Source organism: Elephas maximus, chromosome 22, assembly GCF_024166365.1.
Source record: "Elephas maximus indicus isolate mEleMax1 chromosome 22, mEleMax1 primary haplotype, whole genome shotgun sequence".
NCBI lineage: Eukaryota > Metazoa > Chordata > Mammalia > Proboscidea > Elephantidae > Elephas > Elephas maximus.
This window is the reverse complement of record NC_064840.1, coordinates 62,455,554-62,478,986: the sequence shown is the minus strand read 5'-3', so window position 1 is coordinate 62,478,986 and position 23,433 is coordinate 62,455,554. Positions and strand designations below refer to the sequence as shown.

Genomic DNA, 23,433 nt, shown 5'->3' with positions numbered 1-23,433 from the left:
AATTTTTGCTAAAACTGTAATAATGATAAAAACAAACAAACAAACAAATAAACAAAAAACTAAGGCCCAGGCCTTTCAGTGAATAAGAGCCGAGACTAAACTCCAGATATGTTAACCCTGTTCCTGGTTATCTTTTCACTACAGATGCTGCCTCCCAGGGCACATAAAAGGCTTCAACAGTCATTCATTTTGTACTCTGGTATAAGCAGCACGCTGTACTAGGTAGCAAGGAGCCCTGGTGGCACAACAGTTAAGCGCTCAGCTGATAAACAAAAGGTTGGCGGTTCGAATCCAAGGGAGAAAAGGCCTGGAGATCTGCTCCTGTAAAGATTGCAGCCTAGGAAACCCTAAGGGGCAGTTCTATTCTGTCACATGGGGTCACTAGGAATTGGATTTGACTGGAGGGAACCCAACAGCAGCAAGTAGGTAGCACACTGGCTACTATACAATTATAATTTGCTTGGGGAAAAAAAAAAACAAATTAGAGGAAACTGAGTTCAACCTAAAACAATGAAACATATTCAAAAACCTATATCCCTTTGTGTTACAAAGAAAGAAAGAGAAAAAAAAAAACAAAACCACAATTTTACCTTGGTAACAGTTAACATATAAAAATTAGTTACACTGTTCTCGTGGGCGCGCTTGATTCGCAATCTGCATTCCTCTTCGTCAATTAATTCACCAACATACTCATTTACAAATTCACCCTGCAGAGAGGCACAGAAATGTAAAATCAATGCATTATACTGCAAAGCATTCCTTAACAACACAGGTAAAACCCAGGAAAAGTAACAAAAAGTGGAACTTTCAACCCTAGAAACAATGGTCTTTTTAAATTCATGGGCACTCACGTGACACCGTTTTTCTTGTGCAAATGCATCAAAAGGTGCTCATCTGCTTGCCTTTTCTTGCAGACAATGCTACTTCACTACTTCCAAGTGATACCATGGAAACGCTGGTGGCATAGTGGTTAAAGGCTATGGCTGCTAATCAAAAGGTCTCGGCAGTTCGAATCCACCAGGTGCTCCCTTGGAAATCCTACTCTGTCCTTTAGGGTCACTATGAGTCGGAATTGACTCGATGGCAATGGTTTTTTTTTTTTTTTTTTTTGGATTATCATGGTGGGGTATTACTGGGACCTGGTGATAAGGCTAACTCCAGCCTTAGAAGCTGTAGTAAAACAGATTTTTACTAGTTTACAGACCTGGAAAAGATCTGAATCTGAAACAAGTTAATTCTATTTAAAAAAAAAAATTTATTTTCAAGTAATTATAGATATTCACAAGAAGTTGCAAAATAGTAGAGAGAAGTTCCACGTACTCTTCACCCGGTTTCCCCCAATGGTAACATCTCTCATAGCTACAGTACAATACTGAAACCAGGAAACTGACGTTGGTACAATCCGCAGACCTTATTCAGATTTCACTAATTTTACATGCAGTAATTTGTGTAAGAGTGTGTGTATTAAAAAACCAAACCCAACCCATCATTCTATGCAACGTTATCCCGTGTGGATTTGTGTAACCACTACCACAGTGAAGACACAGAACTGTGCCACCAGCAGGGAGCGCTGTGCTGCTGCGGCTTTACTGTCCTATCCCTAATCCCCACAACCAATATCTGTCTCCATCTTTATGATGCTGTCATTTTGAGAACACTATATAAATGGTATATAAATAGCATATAAATATATAGTACATAAAGGGAATCATATAGTATGTAACCTTCGAGACTGGATTAAAAAAACAAAAAACTCAGCCTAACTCCTTGAGACCCATCCAAGTTGTGTGTATCCATAGTTCATTATTTTTGCTGCTGAGCAGTAGCCTACAGTATAGATGCACCACAGTTCTCTGGGAGGGACCATTTCCAGGTTTTAGCTGTTATAATAAAGCTGCGATGAACATTCATACAAGAGCTTTTGTGTGGACCGAAGTTTTCATCTTTCTGGGATAAAGGGTTACGAGCGTGTTTACTGGGCCATAAGGTGATTACGTAATTATAAACATTAACTCTTTCACCTCAAAAGCCACCATTGATTTAATTTAGGACAACGGCGTTACCTAAAGGATTTGTCAGTCTTACTAACACACTTTTGAGGAGAATAATTATCTCAAGAAACAAATAAAAATATATTAGCTTATTGTTTTACCAGACTTTCGTTCCCTCCTCACACACAAATTTTCACTAGCCCTTCTGTTGAGAATAAATATCAGTAACCTACAGAAAAGTACTATATCACATTTTCTCATTTTAGTAAACCCTTAAGAACATAGCCAATGTTCTTAAAAATACTTAATTTTTTTCTATTGATAAAAATCAAATACTGCTATCTCTGTTACAAGGGAAAGGACATTGGAAAGGATCAGGTTGGAAGGAACCACCCTAACCTCCAATGCATCAGTCCCTTCCCTCAGCAGGTTGTCGTTGGCAAGATCAGGGAAAAACACCAGTCGGCTTAAAGGAGCTACATACTTGTTTCAGGTGAGGGGTGGCCACCATAAAACATGGCCTCTAGTTTTTTCTCTCTCCCCATTTGTACTTATTATACAAGCTATGACAAAGAATTAGGTGAGAAAAAGAAAAACATTTCATCTACAACTGCCAGGCCGTGAGAGGGGCTTATTTTCTCTACTTTTCCTTCCAGTCCTTTCTCATGGAGGACAGAGGGCAGTTGTACACATTTGTGTATTGTGCACTGTCAGTCTTAAAAGCCTTTTCATACATCCATTGTGGACTCTGACATTACACTATTATACGCTGGCACTGCAGTCAGGGGTACAAGAAGACTGCATTACCATCTTGGGTGTGCTGCCACCTAGTGTTACTATACTTAACCAATTTACGGCACTTTTTTTTTCTTTAACGGAAACCTATTTTTCTTTTTTTTTATATAGCAGGGAAGGACCCTGATGGCGAAATGGTTAAGCACTCAGCTGCTAACCAAAGGTGGGCAGTTGCAACCCACCAGCCACTGCTCACGAGAAAAGACCTGGTGATCTGCTCCCGTAAAGATTACAGCCTGGAAAACTCTATGGGGCAGTTCTACTCTGTCCTATAGGGTTGCTAAGCATCAGAATCCACTCAACCGCACACAACAATAGAGCAGAGCATCAACCAAATCAGCTTTACTTCCTCTATTTCCCATACAGGGATTCAACGTAAGATTTTACTTGAAGGAATGACCTGGGGGCTTTAAAAGCCTGAAAACCATTTATCATGGTTTATATTTATTATTCTACAAAATGAGCAAATAAAGAAAAATTAAACTACTGATATCAGACATGAGAAGTGCAGGCCTCATAAATTTGATATTATTGTGAATAAAGATGGAAATATTTTAGATGCCCTAAAACTGACAAATCTTTAGCCTCAAAGAGCTGCTTACTGAACTTAAAACCATTAACTGTGACTTCAATTGTGAACAAAAATAATAAAAGAAAGAACTTTTTAAAATGCTGGAGATCTGTCCTTAATGATTGTGGCTAAAACGCAGGGTGTACTTAGTATTTAAAAAAATTTTTTTTTAATTTCTGAGAAAGGAACCACTTCATAACAGGAAGTCTCTTCTTTGACTCTGGCACATGTTTTCAGGAATCTGTTATGTGTGAAAAGAAAGGGACTCTGTACATTCAATTTCAGAGTTGACTTTTTCCCCCTAACTGTACCAAAAATTTTTTCCATGTTGCTTCAAAGACTTTATGATTATGCTTTTCAATGACTATATTTCTAGCTATTTTGTAAAAGACTAGTTGCCTTACGTTAGCAATCTCTCAAGTGCTAAAAGGTAGAATAATCCAGGTTGTATTTTCTGTTCTCTTGATTATAATATTAACTTAATAAATTATTTTAGAAGATATTTCACAATAAATACAACTATTACTAAAGGAATGTTAATATGAGAAGAAGCCCTGGTGGCACAGCGGTTGAAGTGCTTGGTTGGTAACCAAAATGTCGGCTGTTGGAACCCACCAGCCAGAGAAAGATGTAGCAGTCTGTTCCCATAAATATTTACAGCCTTGGAAACCCGATGGGGGCAGTTCTACTCTGTCCTAGAGGGTTGTTATGAGTAGGAATCAACTTGATGGCAATGGGTTTGGTTTTCTGGAACACAACATGAAACTGGATGGGTTTTGGATGGTCCTATATAGCCCCCTCAACAACAACAAAAAAATCGTAGGTAAAAATTTGTATGTTTTACATGCACGGCATTAGAGTAATATCAACACTTTTACATTATATAACATTTTAATTGTAGATGGTCTTTGCCCAAGCAACCCAATCCACATATCCGATCCATAGCAAATCCTACTGGCTCTACCTTTAAAATACCAGAAATCCAACCACTTCTCTCTGCTCATCTACAGCTCTAGTGATCCAAACCACCACCATCTCTCTCCTGGACTACTCTAATGGCATCCTTTTCATCACTCTTTCTCACTTATCATAAATTCTCCACACTTTAGCCAAAGTTCTGCATATGAAACCCAAGTGTGGCAGATACTCTTGAGGTGGCCTTCACCATCCCTGCCTCCTGGTGTTCATGCTGCCCTGCTCTTACATACGAACAGGAACCTGTGGCTTATTTCTAACCAACAGAACATGGCAAAGGTGACAGGGTGTATGTGATTACGTGATTTGGTTACTTAAGAATTTAGTGTCCGTTTTCCTGGTCTCTCTCCCTTACCCTTGTTGGTTATAAGGAAGCAAGTGGCCAGGTTGGGGAACTCCATGTGGCAAGGAGCTATGGATGGCCTTTAGAAGCTGAGAGCTGCTTCTGGTCAAAGCCAGCAAAACAATGCTGAAGCGCAAAGAAGAGAATTCTGCCAAGAATCATGCAAGAACCCAGTCCTGTTCAACACCCTGAATGCAACCTGTGAGACCCTGAGCAGAGGACCCAGCTAAGCTTTGCCAGGTCCTGACCCATAGGAACTGAGAAAATGCAATGTGTGTTGTTTTAAGTTGCGAAGTTTGTGGTAATAGTGTTATGCAGCAACAGAAAACTAATACACCAAGTCAGATCAAGTCACTCCCTATTAAAATCTTCCAGAAGCTTCCCCTTCCATGGTCTATAAGGCCCCATATGATCTAGCCCTTGACCACTACCCTCACTTTGTCTCCTACCTACCACTTCTCTGGGTGCTCACTCCTCTCTAGGTGGGCCAGCTTTCTTGCTGTTCCTAGAGTTCGCTAAGCCCTCTGTACCTGCTTTCTTCCCGTCTGCAATGCTCCTCTGTAGATATCTGCATGGCTGGTTCCCTTACACATTCAGGTCAAGTATCACCTCCTCAGGCCTTCCTTGACCAACCAATGGAAAATACAATCCCTATCACCAGTTATTCCCTTTTACAGCTTAATTTTTTTGGGCACCATTTCCTGGTATTTAACATTATATATCTGCTTATATTATATGGCGTCCAGCAGATTCGCAAAGGTAAGGGCTTTATGCCTTACTCGCTATTGTTTTCCAAGTGCCTAGAATAGTACCTTAGCACACAGAAGAAACTTAATAAATATGTACTGAGTGAATGAATTTCAAGCAATCTAACCTACAGAGATAGGTACACAAAGATAGATGACCAAGAATGTTCGTTATAGAATTAAAAACTGTGTTTGTGTGTGTATCCATTTATTAAGGAATAGTTAAATAAATTATGGTACCTCTCACTAGGGGATACATCGAGACTGTTGAAAAGAATGAGGTGAAATCTGTATGTATTGCCATAGAAATGTATTTAGGATCTATTAAGTGGGAGGGAAAAAAGAATCAGATGTATGATCATATTTATATTTCAAAAACCCTACAAATACGGTATATATAGGAATACGTTATTTATAATTATAACTGCACAGAAAAAGCTCTAAAAGGTTACATACCAAACTATTAACAACAGTTATTTCTAGCGAGCAAGCCAGGAATCAAAGGGATGAAGGAGGAATTCCACTCCTTACTATCTTTTCTGTGGAAACCTGGTGGCGTAGTGGTTAAGCGCTAGGGCTGCTAACCAAAGGGTCAGCAGTTATCAAATCCACCAGACGCTCCCTGGAAACTGTATGGGGCAGTTCTACTCTGTCCTATATGGTCGCTATGAGTCGGAATTGACTCGACGGGACTGGTTTTTTTTTGTTTGTTTGTTTATCTTTTCTGTATTGTTTGACTTTTCTTTACTATATTCAGATGGTGTCCTTTTAAATACAAAGGTGATTTTTAAAAAGGTGCAGAAGTGTCAAGAGTAATTTAAATTCCCACTAGGTCCATATTCTCTCAGTGATTACATCTCCAAGTTCTGTGAAGGAGATGGGACTAGGCAGGGAGGGGTGGGGTTCGGAGGGCCTTGTTTTAAAATACAGATTCCAGGCCCACCCCAGATACTCTAACTCAGTAAGATGCTGTCCTTAACAAGGGCCACAGGAGATTCTCACACACTCTAAAGTTTGAGGGCCACTGTTTGAGTAGGATTTACTGGTGATTTCTTTTTCTAGTTATTTACATTTAAAAATTTTTCTACACTGAACACGTATTTCTTGTGTTAAACAAAGACTGCTTTGAAAAACTGCCTCTGAGTGTAAAAATGAAGATAATTTTTACATGTTAAAGATATTAACTTTTTCCAAATTTTCCTCCATACGTAACCTTATCTGAGACTCACGAGAACCTTCAAAAATGTAGGGCAGGGCTTCCTGTGCCCACTATACAAATGGAACACTGAGGCTCAGGGAAGCTCAGCGACTTGGCCACGGTTCCCTGGCTGTAGGGCAGGGCTTCCTGTGCCCACGATACAGATGAAACACTGAGGCTCAGGGAAGCTCAGGGACTTGGCCACGGTTCCCTGGCTGTAGGGCAGGGCTTCCTGTGCCCACTATACAGATGAAACACTGAGGCTCAGGGAAGCTCAGCGACTTGGCCACGGTTCCCTGGCTGATGGATTATGACGCTGGAGCGGTTCCTACTGCAGCACTTTCCTCACTTTACTATTTTGCGTTTACTGAAGTATTTTACATCTATTTAGCTTATCAAGTAAAACATATCTCAAACAGAAGCCGACCAATGCCCCTTTTCCTTTTTACGACTGATCACAGCACACTCAAAGTTTATGTTCGTCTTACTACTTATCCTCTTCCTACCACTCTTACTTTGCCCAAGGAGTGCCAAGCTCTCAATGTGGGACGTTTCAAGAATTTGCCATAAATCCCTATATATTTTTTCTTATACCCTACTGAAGGACCCCTAAGAGGCAAAGGTCCTGGGCTATTCCACCCCACTTCAGCCCTCAAATGCTACCTTCTTAATGCTCCTTTTGGTCCTGAGGCCCCAGCCTCTTCGCTCTGTTTTGATGATTTCAGCATCGGGGTAGAGCCTCTTGGTAAAGCACTGGTTCTGGCAACGGTCTCCGGCAGGGCACACCTGTGGGTGGCACTCGTACTGCAGCATTCTGTTCAGGCACTCAGATTCCAGGCCACATGGGTTTTCATCGGCTGGTTTGCAGTTGCAGCGGGGAATCTCTGACAGGTCAGCAACCTGGATCTGCACCTTTCCTACGACTTTGTTAGCCTAGAAACAGAATCACTGATGAGGGGCAGCAGAAGGAAGGTGCATCATCTATTAGCAATTTGAACAGAACACCAAAAACATCCCTGCTATTGTTGGCTCTGCTACCGCCTTGTGGTGTCTCCAAGAAAACTCCGTCTTCCCTTCCCCATGCATAAGCTAGGAATAATTACTGCCTATCCTTAGCTGACAAAAACATCAAAACCTGACGTGAATTGTCACTTATCTATCCTGTCTATGTCTCCTTCCACTGGTGGATGGAAACTTCATAACTAAAAATAAGACAAAATACGCTTGTCCGCAGTTCTCTGTAAGTGGGGAGCTAAATACCTATGTAACCATCTGGTTGCAGAACAGCCTGGTAGAGTGAACAGGATTTCACATCAGACGTGTCACTCCTAGGGGTGAGAGGGCTGGTCGAAGCCCTGACCCCCACAGCACAGCCACGGGCTATGGCTCCCATGTGACGCTTCCAACAGAAGCTCTAAGTTTATTATACAGAAGAGTGGATGATAATTAGCAAACTTTCTCACAAGTCAAAAAGGGCCTCTCAACTAATGAAGTAACGCATTTCATCTTGCACGTCAAATATCAGTGTTTTCATGGGCAAAGACTCACTTTGATGTGTTTGTAAGGAGGAGGTTTTCTTGAATTTTTTTCAATCTCTAGTGCTTCTTTACTTTCTCTTTGTGCTTTCAACTCCTGGAAACGTTTTGCAGCTTCTTCCAGTGCTGCCGATAAAACAGGGCAAAGGATATAAATACCAAAAAACAAACAAACAAAAACTGCAAGGAGAGTAGCTTCCCACTGCCTTTCCACTGCACTGCATCTGGCCTGAGATGCCCTTTTTAAAACTATACTCTGGCCATCACCATTTATGACCAGCAGAACGTAACGCTAAACAGGATCGAACTCATTTATGGCTGAACACTGCTCTGTTCAAGCTGCTGCCTCAGAGAAGAGGTTCTATCTACTTCAATGATCAGAGCCTTCCAAGTGAACCTAACAGCATTTTTTTTTTAACCTAGTACTAGATTTAAGTTCATGTTACCCTTACCCAGAAAGCCAAAACTTCCTGTCAACTCACTGTGAAAGCTATTTTGCTATTCACTGTGAAAGCTATTTCACTATCCTTTTGTGGCAAAGGATATTTCCAGAATAATCTTTACGTCTGTAGAGAGATCACTGAAGAAATTCCTCTCACATACACAGCACCATCTATTGTACTGAAATGTATTTTTAAAACTGGTTTCAATGTGATTGGAAGCTTACATATGCTGAATCACAACACTTTGTGAAATATTCGAATGCCAGAAATACGGCATATGCGAGTTGGGAGATGTTGAAAAATCAACAATGGAGTCTTAGTTTTGAGTCACTGTAAACACCATCCAACTTACCTTTTTTGAACGTCTTGTTAATACTAGTCTGTCCCTCAGCAAAGCTTTTGTCTCCTTCAACATAAGGGAACACTCTGCCCTGGTGTACCCAATAGTAGTCATGAGAACCAAAGAAGAACACAGGGAAGTCCCCCAAGTCATGTTTAAGGCCCTGGATGTTCAGTGGCACAGACCTGGGGTTGCAGGTCTCTGCTGGCCACCATCTGAAAACAAAAGAAATCTTAGACTCAGAAGGTGGAAAATCACACTATTCTTTACAAGGTTGGCAGGAGGGAAAAGGCTGTATCCTGCAAATTTCACTTAGGTTCTAATCCTACCCAAACCACACACTACTTAAAAACATTAATACAGCTAGCATAGACTAACCAAACTAGGCCCTAATAGCCAATCCAATTTCTTTTAAAAATTAATATTTTATATTTACAAAATGATATATCTGTAAGTATAAGTTATAAAGCACAATAATAAAAACACTGAACCCACCACACAGCTTAAGAATTAGAATATTACCAATACTATTCCAAACCCGATTGCAATTAAAAAAAAGTCATTTTTTTTTTTTTTCCAAGCATGACATACTTAAACACCAAGATTATCTTTCAAGGTAAAATTAATTTCTAGTAGTCCAGAGGATCATTTCAGGAGTTATCTGGTGCTACAGTAAAGAACGACCACCCCCAACCACATTAGCATTTTCTGAAACTAATCAACCAAGGCAAACACCTTTTGGTCACATGTTCTAGGTTTTATATCAGTATGTAAATTCCAAATTTAATTCATCTTTAATGATAACAAACATGGGATTTAGGACGGAATGAAAACATAACTGTTTCCTGCTATGACGACTGAATAGCCCAGCCGTCACTAAATGAAACCATCTGCGAGTAGCATTTGATGGTCTCCAGCTATTGGGTAAGTCAAGAACTGAAGGCTGAAGCTAAAAGGCTGTAAAATGGGCCCAACTCATGGTGATCCTCAAGTGGGCATTTGTAGCTTATAAAATTATTAGTATGAACACTAAATATACACAGCTTAAATTTTTTCAGTCTTTCATTTTACATATGCCTAATAATCATGTACTTAACAAATATTATATTATTTAGAAGGTAAACAATGATGTGGCTGCACTCCCAGATTTATAGTGCAGAATTTGAATAAGTTTCATCTCAAAGGTACCCTGCTCTACATCAAGGAATTAATTAAAAACATGGGTAAGAGTCCAGGCTCAAACTGTTAAAATAAAGAAAGAAAACATTATTTCATGCGGTCAGTATTTGGTTTACCCTAAAGAAGGCTCGGAAATGGTTACGCTGTCTATTTCTAAAACCATTTTAAGGTATTAAACATGTACATGATTACTGCATTCACTAGGGTCACTTAGGAAGAGGCACATTTTCTCCTAGGGTTTGTTTCAGGTCCTCCTATTTTCCCCCAGGAAGCTTGACATTGGAGAGTAGTTAGTTTTTGAAAATAAACAACTTCATGTGGCCCAGCTGGGCCTGACTGGAAAGAAATACATTAAGAGTTAGTTCATGGATAGAAATATACAAGGAGAGTCTGACCTAGATATAAAATCACACTGGCTATGATCTGAATTCAAATATTGGTTTGGACTTCTTAAAATGTAATATGATTAAAATTTAAGTAGGTAAATTAAATCAAAGACATTTTCATCACAGAAATACTCTGAAATTTATTTAAAGATCTAAAAGCTTCCCATACTGTCTTAGGTATTTCTCACCCAGGGACGTCTCATCTATTAATTGTCAAACCCTGCACATCCCTCCCTACTCTGGAAAGAAATATATTTTAAATTAGGCAGTAAGTACTTCTTTCAAAAATTAAAATACAGCAGAAATGTGTAACAGAAAAAGCAAGAAATGTCTTTACTTATAATCTCATTACATCTAAGAAAAACATTAAATGTATTTCTTTTCAGGTATTAAAAACATGTTTTATACAGATCTATGTTGCTGTTGCATAAACACATGGAAACGTACTGTATATCTTGTTTAGTAGTCCTTTTAAACAACCAGATATCACAGATAACTTCCTGTGTTACCATACAGTCCTGCCTTATCCTTTTATTGGCTTCGAGGTATCCGACAATACAGATGTTGTCGTTGAGTGGACTCTAACTCATGGATACACCATAATTTATTTGACAGATCCCCTGCTGACTGAGCATTTGTTTTATTTCAAATTTTGCAATTATAAATGGTATTGCAATGAACATCCTTATAAACACAATTCTGCCTGCTTGTCCAACTGTCTTCCTTTTGATAAGCTCCTTGAAGTAGAAGCGCTGGGTCAAAGGCTATACAGAGTTGGGATTTCAATACATGATGCCAGACTGGCCTCCAACGAGTACTCATTCTCTATGCCCTCATTGAATGCAAAACGACTAATCTTTCAAACCTCTGCCAATCTGTTAATTGAAAAAAACAATCTGTTTTAATGTGCATTTAAATTGTTTGTGTACTCAAACTGCCAATCTTTTTCTTTAGAACTTGGAGATATCCTGTCTTTTTTTTTTTTTTTTTAAAAACAAGGTCTTAAACCTCAACGCCCCTCAAGTTTTTAAAATTAAATAGGTAAGCTAGCAGCATATCTAAAGCATGTGCCCATTTCTTTCTTAGTCAAATTAGAGGAAAAAAAAAAAAGCCCTTGCTAAAAAATGACAATATGCTCAGAATTCTATGGAAATACATTTTACTTAGGATTCTAATCAAAAAACAGGATTTTACTGTGCTGTCTTGAAAAGTATCTATTTTCCTAGTAAAATGATGAACATATGCCTCAAAAGGTAGAGCAGAGGGTTTTAAAAATATATCGATACACCTGTTCAGTGAAGGCTTGTTAAAAACATGGTCCTTAAAAGGAGAAAGTTTTATTAAAATAATGGCATTCACACATACTTCTCACTTCATTCCCTTAAGAACTAAAGGCTCTTAAATAATCTCTCTTCTTACACACAGCTTAGGGCTTCTAGCTAGAACTAAAATGGACCAGATTCAAGGACAAAGAGAGTTATTAACCCAAATACTTCTTGGCTAGGATGTAATCTTTTGATTTGATTAGAAATCAGAAGTCAATATAAATCTAATTAAAACCCAAAGGAAACCTTTTCTCCACCGTCTACGTAAAGCCTGTTGCCATCAAGTCCGTTCAGACTCACAGCAACCAGACCTACTAGTACCTAGGTTCATTAGTGTAAAGTGACTTTCAGGACAGAAAAATAAAAGTCAACTAACCAAATCCAAAGAACAAACAAACAGCAATCAAACCGTTCAAATCATCTGCAAAACCTGTTTCTGGTCTGTCTTTCTTTTTTAAGGGAGTGGCTCTGTGCTAGGGGGCCCTGGTGGCACAATGGTTAAAGTGCTCGGCTGCTCAACAAAAGGTGGGCGGTCAGAGTCCGTCAGCGGCTCCTCTGGAGTAGGATGTGGTGGTAGCTTCCAGAAAGACCTGCAGCCTTGGAAACCCTATGGGGCAGTGCTGCTCCGTCCTACAGGGTTGCTGTGAGTCGGAGTCAACTTGACAGCAGTGGGTTTGGTTTTTGGTTGGTCGGTTTGTTTTTTAGCTCTGGGCTGCTCTACCTGTCTCCTACCACTTTGTATCCAGACTATGAACCTGTGTCTGAACAATGACGGAATACTTCTTCTCTGTCCTTACAAAAACTTGCCTGTAATTTCCCAATTTGACCCAAACAATCTGCTTGTAATGTAGCTTCCTGCCAGCTTTACAGTCATCACAATTCCAGCAGCCTTCTGGCATGCCTATGCCCAGGCACTCCGGGTGGAAGGAAGCTGGGCACGACTCACAGCAGAGCAGTCTTCCACCTTGAAACAAATAAACAGTCTTAATAACTGAGAAGAGAGGAAAGAGAAAAAGAGAGAAAAAAGAGTAAGTTATCTTTTAAGTGCATTAAATTTGATTCAAATTGGGGGAAAATAACAAAGGGATTGAGCCAAGTCTATAGTGATGGATTAAAATAGAGAGCAAAGGAAAAGACTTATCTACTTCAGTGCCTTTTGAGGGCTTCAGTAGCCAGAAACTCAAAGCTTCTGCAGAGCACCAAAAACATCACTGTACTCTTTATCCCTTTAAAATGTGGGCTATTGACGAATCAGATTAACAAGCAGCTAAAACTCTTAACATATAACAAAATGGGCACATATGACCGTTAGACTGAGTAGACCTGAGAGCAGATCTTTCAAACAAATGTGTAGCGACCTCCTTTCTTCTCTCCTTCGGAGTCAAAAAGAAAGCAACAGTCATCTCTGTATTTTAATCCAGTGCTACAGTTAACTAAATCCCTTTGCAATAAAATTAAAAAGAATGAAAACAGGCAAGAGGTTGATCAGTTCTTTCGGTTTCCCATATGAAAAACCAAAAAGGGAAGGCACTTTGTTGAATTGGTGGTTACATCATCATTACCTTTTCAGTGACGATAAAGTCAAACAGGCTATACAGCAGTGGTTTCCAACTTTTTCATCACCAAGGATCCCCTTTCCCTTCCTCATGGATCCACATGTTTTCAAATACTTTATCATCCAAAAAAATGGCATTTTAAAAGTAACAATTTTTTTTTTTTACTAACTGAAGAAATATGTAGCTGCCAATTAGAGCTCTTGGTCACCACAACAAAAACTAGGATTATCACATTAAATTGTTAAAGTCATAGCCAAATACAAAGAAACTCCTGCAGCCATATTTTATGCAAATGTGTGATCCTGTTAGGTTTTCAGAAATAATAAACATAGTTCAAAAATTGTGTTCACATCAGTCTTTTCTGATTTTGAGAACCACTGCTTTATAGCGTAACAGTGAGTAACTATCACTGTAGGATGAAGTGCCACACACAATGGTTCCTTCCCAGCTCCCTAGCAAAAGCCTATCCTTTTAAATATGTGAAATGTTCTCTGGGTTAAGGCCAAAACAGGTGTGGCAAACAAAACAATATATTTCTTTAAATGCAAAGAAATAAAAGATATCTTTGGGGGAAAAAGGGTTAAGTATTTTTGATATGTATTTCAACATAGGCAAGGACAAAGAAGGTTGTTAACCACTGAAAATGAAATATAATAAAGACACTTGCCACCAAAAAAAAAAAAAAAAACCATTCTTCCACTAGAAAATCAGGTCTACAGCCCATGAGTATACAAAGATTGAATGTCTCAAAAGCGAACGGTTAAGAGCCCTCTATACGACTATACCAAATCACATGCTCCAACCAGTTAAGTGTTTGCTATCAAACGTTGTCTTCACATAGACTTTCAAACTTCTAACTGATTAACATAAAACAAAAAGAAAATCCACTTATAATCAGTGATGAGTTAAATTACTATATTTCCTCTGCTTAAAAGCTTTTACTTCAACCATTGGGATTTTTTCCTTTGTCTGCGGATCTCAATGTGAATTAACTGGTCCAATTCTCCAACCTAGAGATTAGCTGCCTGAGTGCTCTAAGGCTAGGTAGGGAATTCTTCTGTAAGTTTAAAGTAAAATGAGATAATCCATCTTTCCATTGAAAAGACATGACCAATAGGGAGAACAGTCTTTGCAAACAGCTTTGAAGGCCAGATGATAATGCCCAAAAGAGCTGAATAGGGAAAGTCGGGCTGGCCATTTTTAACATTATGTAATAGTCATTAATTTTAAGTCTTAATTCAGAGGAAATACAGACCCAGAATCATCAGTGAGAATCACGACAAAGATGTCAAAAATACATGAGGGAAATAGAAAAAAAAAAAAAAAATATGAATGATCCACCTTGGTGCTATGCAAGAAAACTGCTTTAGGATGCAAGAGGAGTAAGATATGGTTCAAGCTAAGCAAACAGAGGGCTCAAAATAATTTCAATTCATGTCAAGGTCAATACTGAGTACTGAAAACAAAGTCAGCAACAATGAAGTTAATCTCACTGTATAAAGGCGCCAGCAGGAAAAGAAAGCATTTTACAAATGCCTTGGGTAGTCTAATTTTATTGCCTTATGGGATACGTCAGATTTATGTCCGTCTTTGTTTTGGAAGTAGGTGGTATCACCAATAAGATGATATATCATCTGACTTCAATGGAAACACAAAAAATAATACTCTCCACAATCTGCTTCTCCATAGGTTCTAATCAACGTGCTTAATTATACTTTTAGTCTTGGGTTGCCACCTCAGACGTCTGACAAAGAGCAGCAAGCAGCACAAAGAACGAAACCAAAGCCCCATTTCATACATACCTACTATACATACATGGGACTGGGTGGTTATACATATATAGTATATCCAGTTATGAATTAATTTTTCTTTAAAGATTCTGAAACTGGCCCCAGACCATAATGGGAATGTATACAGGAAAAGGCCTTCACCTTTTAAGCTCGTTTATTTTACCCCCTGAGATAATAACTCCCCAAATAATACATGACTGCTAAACCTCCTTTTTCTTTTATTAGAAGTAGGCTAGGTAAAGCTAAACACAAGATAAGGTTTTCTTCCATAGATTAAATTAACTGGAAGAATATAAAAATACATTTAGCTCTTAATTCTCTGTGGGGAAACTATCCATAAGCAATTCTTTGATTCATTTGGGCTGTCTTCCAACACCAAGTATTTGAGCTACCCTCAACCAGCTGCCTACCAGTGTCTCCTAAGGGAAGGGCAACTAGTTCTTGTGGCATCTTTCTTAAGCACAACATTGAAGAAACAATAAAATGTATTCGAAAATCAAACTTTTAAGTATCAGTATCTTGGTTTCCTTCTATTTAATAACCTATCTTGTTATTTAGTTGAAAGTTAGTAACAAATTAGACTTTTGTCTATTCTAACATGTAAGGTAGTTCTACATAAGACAAAAAGAGAAAGAGCCCTTCAGATATTCTTTCATATGAAAGAAAACCCTGGTCTTTAAATCTGAATAACCCACAGATACATGAAATGTGTGAGAATTTATTCAAGGGGAAGAGTAGGTAAAAATTTGTAATAATGGAATTATTTTAAGCCCTTTAAAATAATTTTGCCAGCCATATGAAGACGCAGTCACAACCACCAAGGCAGAATCTACCAAAAGCAACAGATGGCGCTTGACAGGCATACATTTTCCCCCTTTTTTAAAAAAAAGACAAAAAGAAAAGAGAAAGGAAAAAAAAAAAGTAAATGCAAAAATAAAACCGAGAGAGAAACTATTTTGATTATTACCTTTCTCACATTTCTTTTTGGAAGCTGACGAAGAAGGAATCATAGGTAATTTCATCAACTCAGCACGATTTGATTCATTCAGTAGGTAGTGGGACTTATAGGCATATGAACTGAACATGGGGTCTGAATGGTCCTGAACTATCAGCCCTATACGAAACAAACAGAAAGAGGTGAGCTGCAATGAAACTACCCATGATTCCATGAGGGGAAAAAAACAAACCAACACCTATTATGTAGCTGTGCTTTAAAGTTGGGGGTGGGGAAGAGAATACGAAGAAAAAGAAAGACCTGAAAGAAAAGTCTTTCTACAGTTATTAAAGGAGGTTTGGGCTACTCAGTGCTTTTTCCCTATGTACAAAGAAAAAAAAAAAAAAAACCTCAAACCCATCGCTGTCAATTCTGGCTCATAGCAAACCTATAGGACAGAGTAGAACTACCCCAAAGGGTTTCCAAGGCTGTAATCTTTATGGGAGCAGACTGCCACATCTTTCTCCTGCAGAGTAGCTGGTAGGTTCGAACCAACAATCTTTTGGTTAGCAGCCAAGCGCTTTAACCACTGTGCCACCAGGGCTCCTTTTTATCCTATACGGGAACCTACATTTCTCAGATGAAAACTCTAAATTAATTTGAAGTTGTAAACTGCATCGACATCACACTGAAAACCCCCTAAGGAAAACAAAGCTACATTCCTTAATATTTAGAAATACTGTTATGACAACCCAAAAATCAAAATGACACATCACTTGATTAACTAGAAATAGGAATCATTTACACAATACAGTAGGCCTGATACACCCTGGACATTTTAAGTAGCGCTTAAGAGGCAGATTGAGTCTCTTTTCCTCCACTCATATCTTGAAATATACTCAAATAAATGTTAGCTTTCTCTGCCAGATAATGAAACTTTATCAATATGATACACGATTTTAAAGAAGCTGTAATTTGCAAAACTTTACTGAGGAAATGCAAACCATTTAAAATTTTTCCTCCCACGATATAAAGTGATTACCAACTTAAGGGTTTCAGAAAACAGTCCTTTTGATCTGCTAGTACAGCTATCTATCCCATCTGAAGAAAACACAAGACATGGTACAACCTGTGTCTCTCCTTTCTCCTCCCACTTTCCAACCCCGTTAAGTTCACTCTTTAACCTAGGTAACTGTGAAGCCAAGGAAAATGTCTCTATCTTTGTCATTGGTCAATTTATACAGACCTAGGATTTTACGATGCAAATCATGACAGCAGTTTCATTTAGAGGTCATTTTGAGGTGAGGGAGGAGTTTTGTTTTTAAATGGGTGACCATTTACTTTTTTCTGTGGGTATTATTTTCATTTGGTGCTATCCTACACTGAGACAGATTCAAGAAATATCTTTGACTCAGATGACAGAATAGAACTTGAAACTGCTAATAACATAATCTTCAAACAAAAAAAAGTCAGGCAATGTCAAAATAAATTTCATACATTTAATAGAAGGAGGCAGTGTGGTGTAGAAAATACGGGCTTTAAAATAAGAAAGAACAGGTACAAACACCGTCCTTCACTCACAATTTATGTGACTTTGGTTCAATTGTTTAACCTGCGCTTCAGTGTTCTCATCCATATAAAATGGGCATCCGGACAAAACTTCTTAGGGCAATTCCGGCAATACATGTAGATCAAGTGTCTACTACAGTTTGATTTACACATGCAAAATGAACTGTTATTATTACTAATTAATTACCATTACAAAGAAAGGTAATTAACTTTTAGTTCACACCACCCTCTAGGTGAAAGGAAATGCTAAGGAATATACACAAAAAACACTGAAAAATGTCTGAACATTTCCTACCGCACCAAGAGTTAGTGGGGGTGGGGAGGGGAGCAGTGGGCCTCTAAGCCTTTCTGAAAATATTTCTAGACATTTTCCATCCTTAAGACTAGCTCAGTAATTCTAAACAACTGATAGCCAATTCAAAAGTTCTCTGTAAGGAGGAAAAAATTCTGTATGAGGCAAGAAGCAAACTCAAAGCAAGCTAAGTTTTCTAACTCCAAAACATATGAGAGTGAAGTGTCTCTTTCCGTGTGTGGATTTACTATAGTTACGGCGCTTCAAAAAGGTGACGGGGGCAGGGGGGTGCCCTCTATAAATACTGATAAAAGAATACATTTTACTTCTGAAAAACTTGTAGATTTAAGCTTTTTTAAATCCCATCATCTGATTGTTTAGAATAAGTTTTTTTGAATGCTGGAGAGAAAAATGAGGTTTCTGTTTATTGCATAAAGTTGCACAGCTAAAATATTTGGAAATTAAATAATCTTGCTTAAAATCTGCACTTAAATACAATAAATCTTTCAAAATAATTGCCAAATTGATAAAAAGCAATATAGACTCTGTTGCCAAAACATGAATTTCCACCTCATTTTTATTATTCTCAAACTTTTAATCAAGGCATATAAGTTAAATTTAACAAAATGCCTAGAGTTTAATAAAAAGCTAGGTCCTTGCCAGATGGACCATTTTCTACCAGTCCTAACTGGAAAATACTTGAAAGTAGTTGTTTTCTAGGTTTCCCAACAACTGAATGAAACAGAAGAAAAGTTCTGGTTAATATACTGATAGTACTAGATTCAGAATGTACCTCAAGGTAAGCCAATAATATAGTTATGAACCTGGTATTTAAAATGCTGGCTCAGTAATGTATGCTTACATACCGCCAGTAAAAATAAGTGCCCAGGAATGACAGAATAGAAAGTGTTCACAAAGTGACAGAGACTTTACGTCAGTCACCACCATTAATTTGTTTAAAAGTCTCTAAAGTTAATTTGACAATTCAGTATTTCCTTCCTAATCTTTCTGCCTTAGGAATGGGGAGATGGAGAAGAAACTAGTGATGCCTTTGTATTTCTCCTGCCTAGCCAATTCCTTTCTGTACTTGTAATAGCAATGTGGCATGAAACATCTCAGACCTACTCCTCCACTTACCAGCCATGTTTCAAAGCTGGATACAGTTTTAATTGCTCTAGTAAAGCAAGACACTATGCTCCTCCTCTAATGGCAGACAGCCCAATGTGCTTACAAAACTCTGGCAAACTGAAAGTCATGTGTATAATGGACCCAGCTGGCTGCTTCATACAGGACTCACCATTTATTTAATCTTTTACTGCCCCCCTCTTCTAAGTTATTTTAAAAGAAGAGAGATACACAAAAGCAAAACAACCTAAGATCTACCATACTACCAAAACTCTTTATTAAAAAAGATTTTACAATACTTTCACAAAATTAAGAGACCTAAAGCAAAACAAAAAAGAAACACCAAAATCCAAGACCCAAAAAACCCTCCTTCATCTTCAGTCGAGTATAGACTAACAGGTCTGATGTGCTTTAGAGTTCTTTCAAGTATTTCACAATAAGGGAAGTTAAAAAAACTGAGGAACCATGTAAATTAAAAAAAAAAAAATGCATTTGGGAATATTAGTTGGTTTCTAAAACACGTAATAAATACTAAAAATGTTTTATAATACTTTAACAGTTGTGATAAAGCAGGATACCCTGTATCATATTCAACTAAAGTAGTTCTATTTTCTATTTATCATGAACTCAAGTTCACTGACCCCCTCAGGCACACAGTACTATTAGTTACTCTGAAGGCCAGATCAATCCCTTGGCACACTTCAGTAGCAACAGCTGGCAAGTAAGAAAGCCTGTACTGCTGGCTCTTAAATAACACCATGACATATGCTGGCTTGGCTGTGTCCCATCAGGCCTCTGTTAATGCCAGACCAAAACACAATGATAAAATACAACATAAGCAATTGAAAAATAAATGTGCTAGTCTTGCCTTCCAAGCGAAATCTCAATTGGCTGAAAGCTCTGGATTAAAGATTCTGCCATGCGAAGGGTCTAAGTCCTAATAGAAGAATTGTTTGCAGAAAATAGATTAACTCCTTGATGCTCCAAATAGAAAAACTAAGAACTTATCTATAATTTTAAGTTACAGAAAAAAAAGAATTAGATTTTAGTTTCACTTACAGAAGAATTAATATTCTGACAATTTGGATGTCTAATGTCATAAAAGGGACTATAAAAAGACATTACAACTATGAGTTTGAGGGGGTGGGAAGAGTAAGTGGAGACCAGGGATTTTTAAGGCAGTGAAACTATTCTGTATGATACTGTAACAGTGGACACATGACATTATTATGCATTTGTCAAAACCCATAAAACTATGCAACACAAAGAGTGAACCCTAACGTTAACTATGGGCTTTAATTAAAAATGGTGTGTATAATCAATACTGGTTCATCAACTGTCACAGATGTACCACACATGGATGCAAGATGATTTTTTGTACAATTTTTCAGTAAACCTAAAATGGCTCTAAAGAATAAAGTCTATTTAGAAGATACTATATAAGGAAGTGGGGTGTTACAAAATGGAATTCTGCAGTGGGTGGAGATTGTGCTAGATGACCTCAGTTCTCTCCCAAGGCTGAGACTATTTTAATGGGCAAGTATGGTGATGAACTCAGAAAAAATAAAGGAATGACACTCACCTCTTGCACAAACGAAACAAAAGCCTACGTTTACAGCAGAGGAAGAATTACTGCTCCGTTTGGAATGATTACTACAGATGAGAACGTAGGAGGATACAAACATGCTTCCAGCAGCAATGCAAGCATCTCCTGAGTGATAGGCGACTGGACATCTTAAACATCTCATCATGCGGCCTGTTTAAAGGCAAGTCAAAAAAAAAAAAAAAATATATATATATATATATATATACACACACAATAAGGCATCAGCTGGATATGAAATAAGTATTTTGGAGTTGGGCTTTTCTGGGTTCCTATACAATGTGGGTTATACAGTAAGATAAAAATAATGTTTATCAATCTGTCTCTGTCATTCCTATGCTACATGGCCCCTAAATGAAAGCCAAATACTCATCCAAAGAAAAGTTTTTCTGCTCCAGTGCTGGAGAGATGGTGGCCTCAGGTATGGCACCTGCCTAAAGGATTTTCATGGCTAATTTTGAACATTATGGAATGTTTTCCTATGGTCTAAATTTAGAACCTAACCCTGACTTCACATGGTATCTACTGTGGCTGAACTGTTGTACGTGCAGATGAACAAACAGGAGAACGCCTTGCCACCCTTTTTAGCCGAGTTTTACCTTTACTTGCTTTGTAGATATCTTTCTCCATGGAGCAGGCAGAGCAGCAGTGCTGGGGACAGCGGAATCCTTTTGATTCAAAGATGGCAGTGGGGAATTTGCGGACACAGGTTTCATGATAAAATTTCCCACAAGTACCAACAGAACAACGCTTAACATCTGTGCCAGACACTTTACATGAAAAACACGGGTGCTGCCCTGGAAAATTGGTGAGGAGCACAGATTAAATAAAATTTGATCAAAGCATATTCCTTTTAAGTAGACGCAGCTACCAAGATCAAATCTGAGGGCCAAATAAAATACACTCTACTAATATATGTAAGAATTTAACATAAAAAGGACATTTAAAATAAGTGACCAAATGAAAAGATTATTTAATAAGTTTTGCTAGAATAATTGATTATCAATTTGGGCATACAACGCTGAAAACAATTTAGATCTCCAGTTGTCACTCTATACCAAAATTGATTCCACAAAAAACTCAGAACAGAATTTTTCAACACTTGGGAGCTGGGAGTAAGGAGGTCTTCCCAACACAGAAGTAAAAGAATTACCAAAGCAAAGACAGATTCCATTAGATAATCACTTACAATTTCTGTACGTAAAAGACACAAAATGAAAACTCATACATCTAATAAAAATGGCAGAAAATTACAGCTAGGCATATCATATTCAAACTATTGAAAATCAAGGACCAAGAAAAACTGTTACAAGTCCCCACAGAGTAGAATGCTGTCACTTTGAGGGGATTACAACTACTGTCATGAAACAAAACGTATAGAAAATGTCTGAATGGGAAACTAATTTGCTCTCTAAACTTTCACCCAAACCACAATAAAATATTCAAAACAAAAAAAGAACCACCCGGGGATCTTGTTAAAATGTGGATTCTGATTCAGTATATCTGGGGTAGAAATGCAAATTCTCAGCAGGGGTTCAAACCTAAACGAATTGGTTTGAAGCCCTGGTTTCCTCTGAGTGAGAAAATGATACCGTCACCACCTGGCCAACCCAAATCAAAAACCGGGGCAGTGCCAGGTATGGCTGACAGCATGTCTCTTCAAGTCAGACTTGACAACCACCTGGGCACAGGTGTGGCATACTGGTCTATTATAGGGCTGTTTTTCTGAGTGAGATAACCTACCCATAACCAGATTTTGCCTGATTTCTTAAAATCCAACTCTATTAGGGAAGTTTATAAGTCACTGGAAAACCCTGGTGATGTAGTGGTTAAGTGCTACGGCTGCTAACCAAGAGGTCAGCAGTTCGAATCTGCCAGGTGCTCTTTGGAAACTCTATGGGCCAGTTATACTCTGTCCCATAGGGTCGCTATGAGTCGGAATCGACTCGACGGCAGTGGGTTTGGTTTGGTTTTTATAAGTCACTGATTCTTTTTATTTTTTTGGACATAAAATTCACTTAACATTCATCATTTTAGCCAATTTAAAGTATACAGTGGTTTTTAAAAATATTCTTAGTTATACAACCATCACCACTATCTAATTTCAGAACATTTTCACCACCCCAAACAGGAACCTTGTACACCCATTGTACCCATTAGCAGTCATTCCTCATTCTCCCTCCTCCTGACCGCTGCCAATTGCTAATCTACTTTCTGTCTCTGGATTTGCCTATTCTGGACATTTCATATAAATGGAATCACACAATTAAAAAAAAAATACCCAGAGAAAAAATCATTAACTTCAAAAAATTAACGGTAAGACTGAGAGCTGACTGAAAGAGAAAAATGGAAGCCAGAAAATGATGTAATGTTACCTTCAAGGGACTGAAAGAAAATAATTGCCAAGCCAGAATTCTATACTCAGTGAAAATGTTCTTCAAGGATGAAGTGAAATCAACATATGTAGTGAGGATTAACAAACCAAATGTTGGTTCTTTGAAAAAGGAGTAATAAAACTGATACCCCTGGTTTTTGTTGTTGTTAGTTGCTACCGAGTCAATTCCAACCCATGGTGACCCCATGTGTGTCAAAGCAGAACTGTCAGATAGGGTTGTAAAGGCTGTGACCTTTCAGAAACAGATTATCAGGCCTGTCTTTCAAGGTGCCTCTGGGTGGGTTCAAACGGCCAGTCTTTTGGCTGGTAGTAGAGTGCTTAATTATTTGGACCAACCAGGGA

General features: G+C 38.2%; 1 protein-coding gene across 8 annotated transcripts in view; it reads right to left on the bottom strand.

Annotated features, from left to right (window-relative positions):
* The window catches only part of NSD3 (nuclear receptor binding SET domain protein 3), a 111,631-nt gene that overhangs the window by 10,191 nt on the left and 78,007 nt on the right, over positions 1–23,433 (bottom strand). For 4 of the 8 annotated variants that reach the window (XR_007514820.1, XR_007514821.1, XM_049865081.1 and 1 more), the window contains exons 13-20: positions 21,296–21,493; positions 20,676–20,849; positions 16,141–16,287; positions 12,635–12,818; positions 8,950–9,152; positions 8,168–8,280; positions 7,283–7,552; positions 591–707 (exon numbers count right to left, since the gene is read on the bottom strand). Coding sequence is in view for 6 of the 8 variants with exons in the window: in XM_049865081.1 (XP_049721038.1) it covers positions 591–707; positions 7,283–7,552; positions 8,168–8,280; positions 8,950–9,152; positions 12,635–12,818; positions 16,141–16,287; positions 20,676–20,849; positions 21,296–21,493 (1,406 nt within the window). In the remaining 2 variants the exon portion in view is untranslated. The remainder of the gene's footprint in view (positions 1–590; positions 708–7,282; positions 7,553–8,167; positions 8,281–8,949; positions 9,153–12,634; positions 12,819–16,140; positions 16,288–20,675; positions 20,850–21,295; positions 21,494–23,433) is intronic. The other 4 variants (XM_049865084.1, XM_049865083.1, XM_049865086.1 and 1 more) reach the window with 4 other exon arrangements.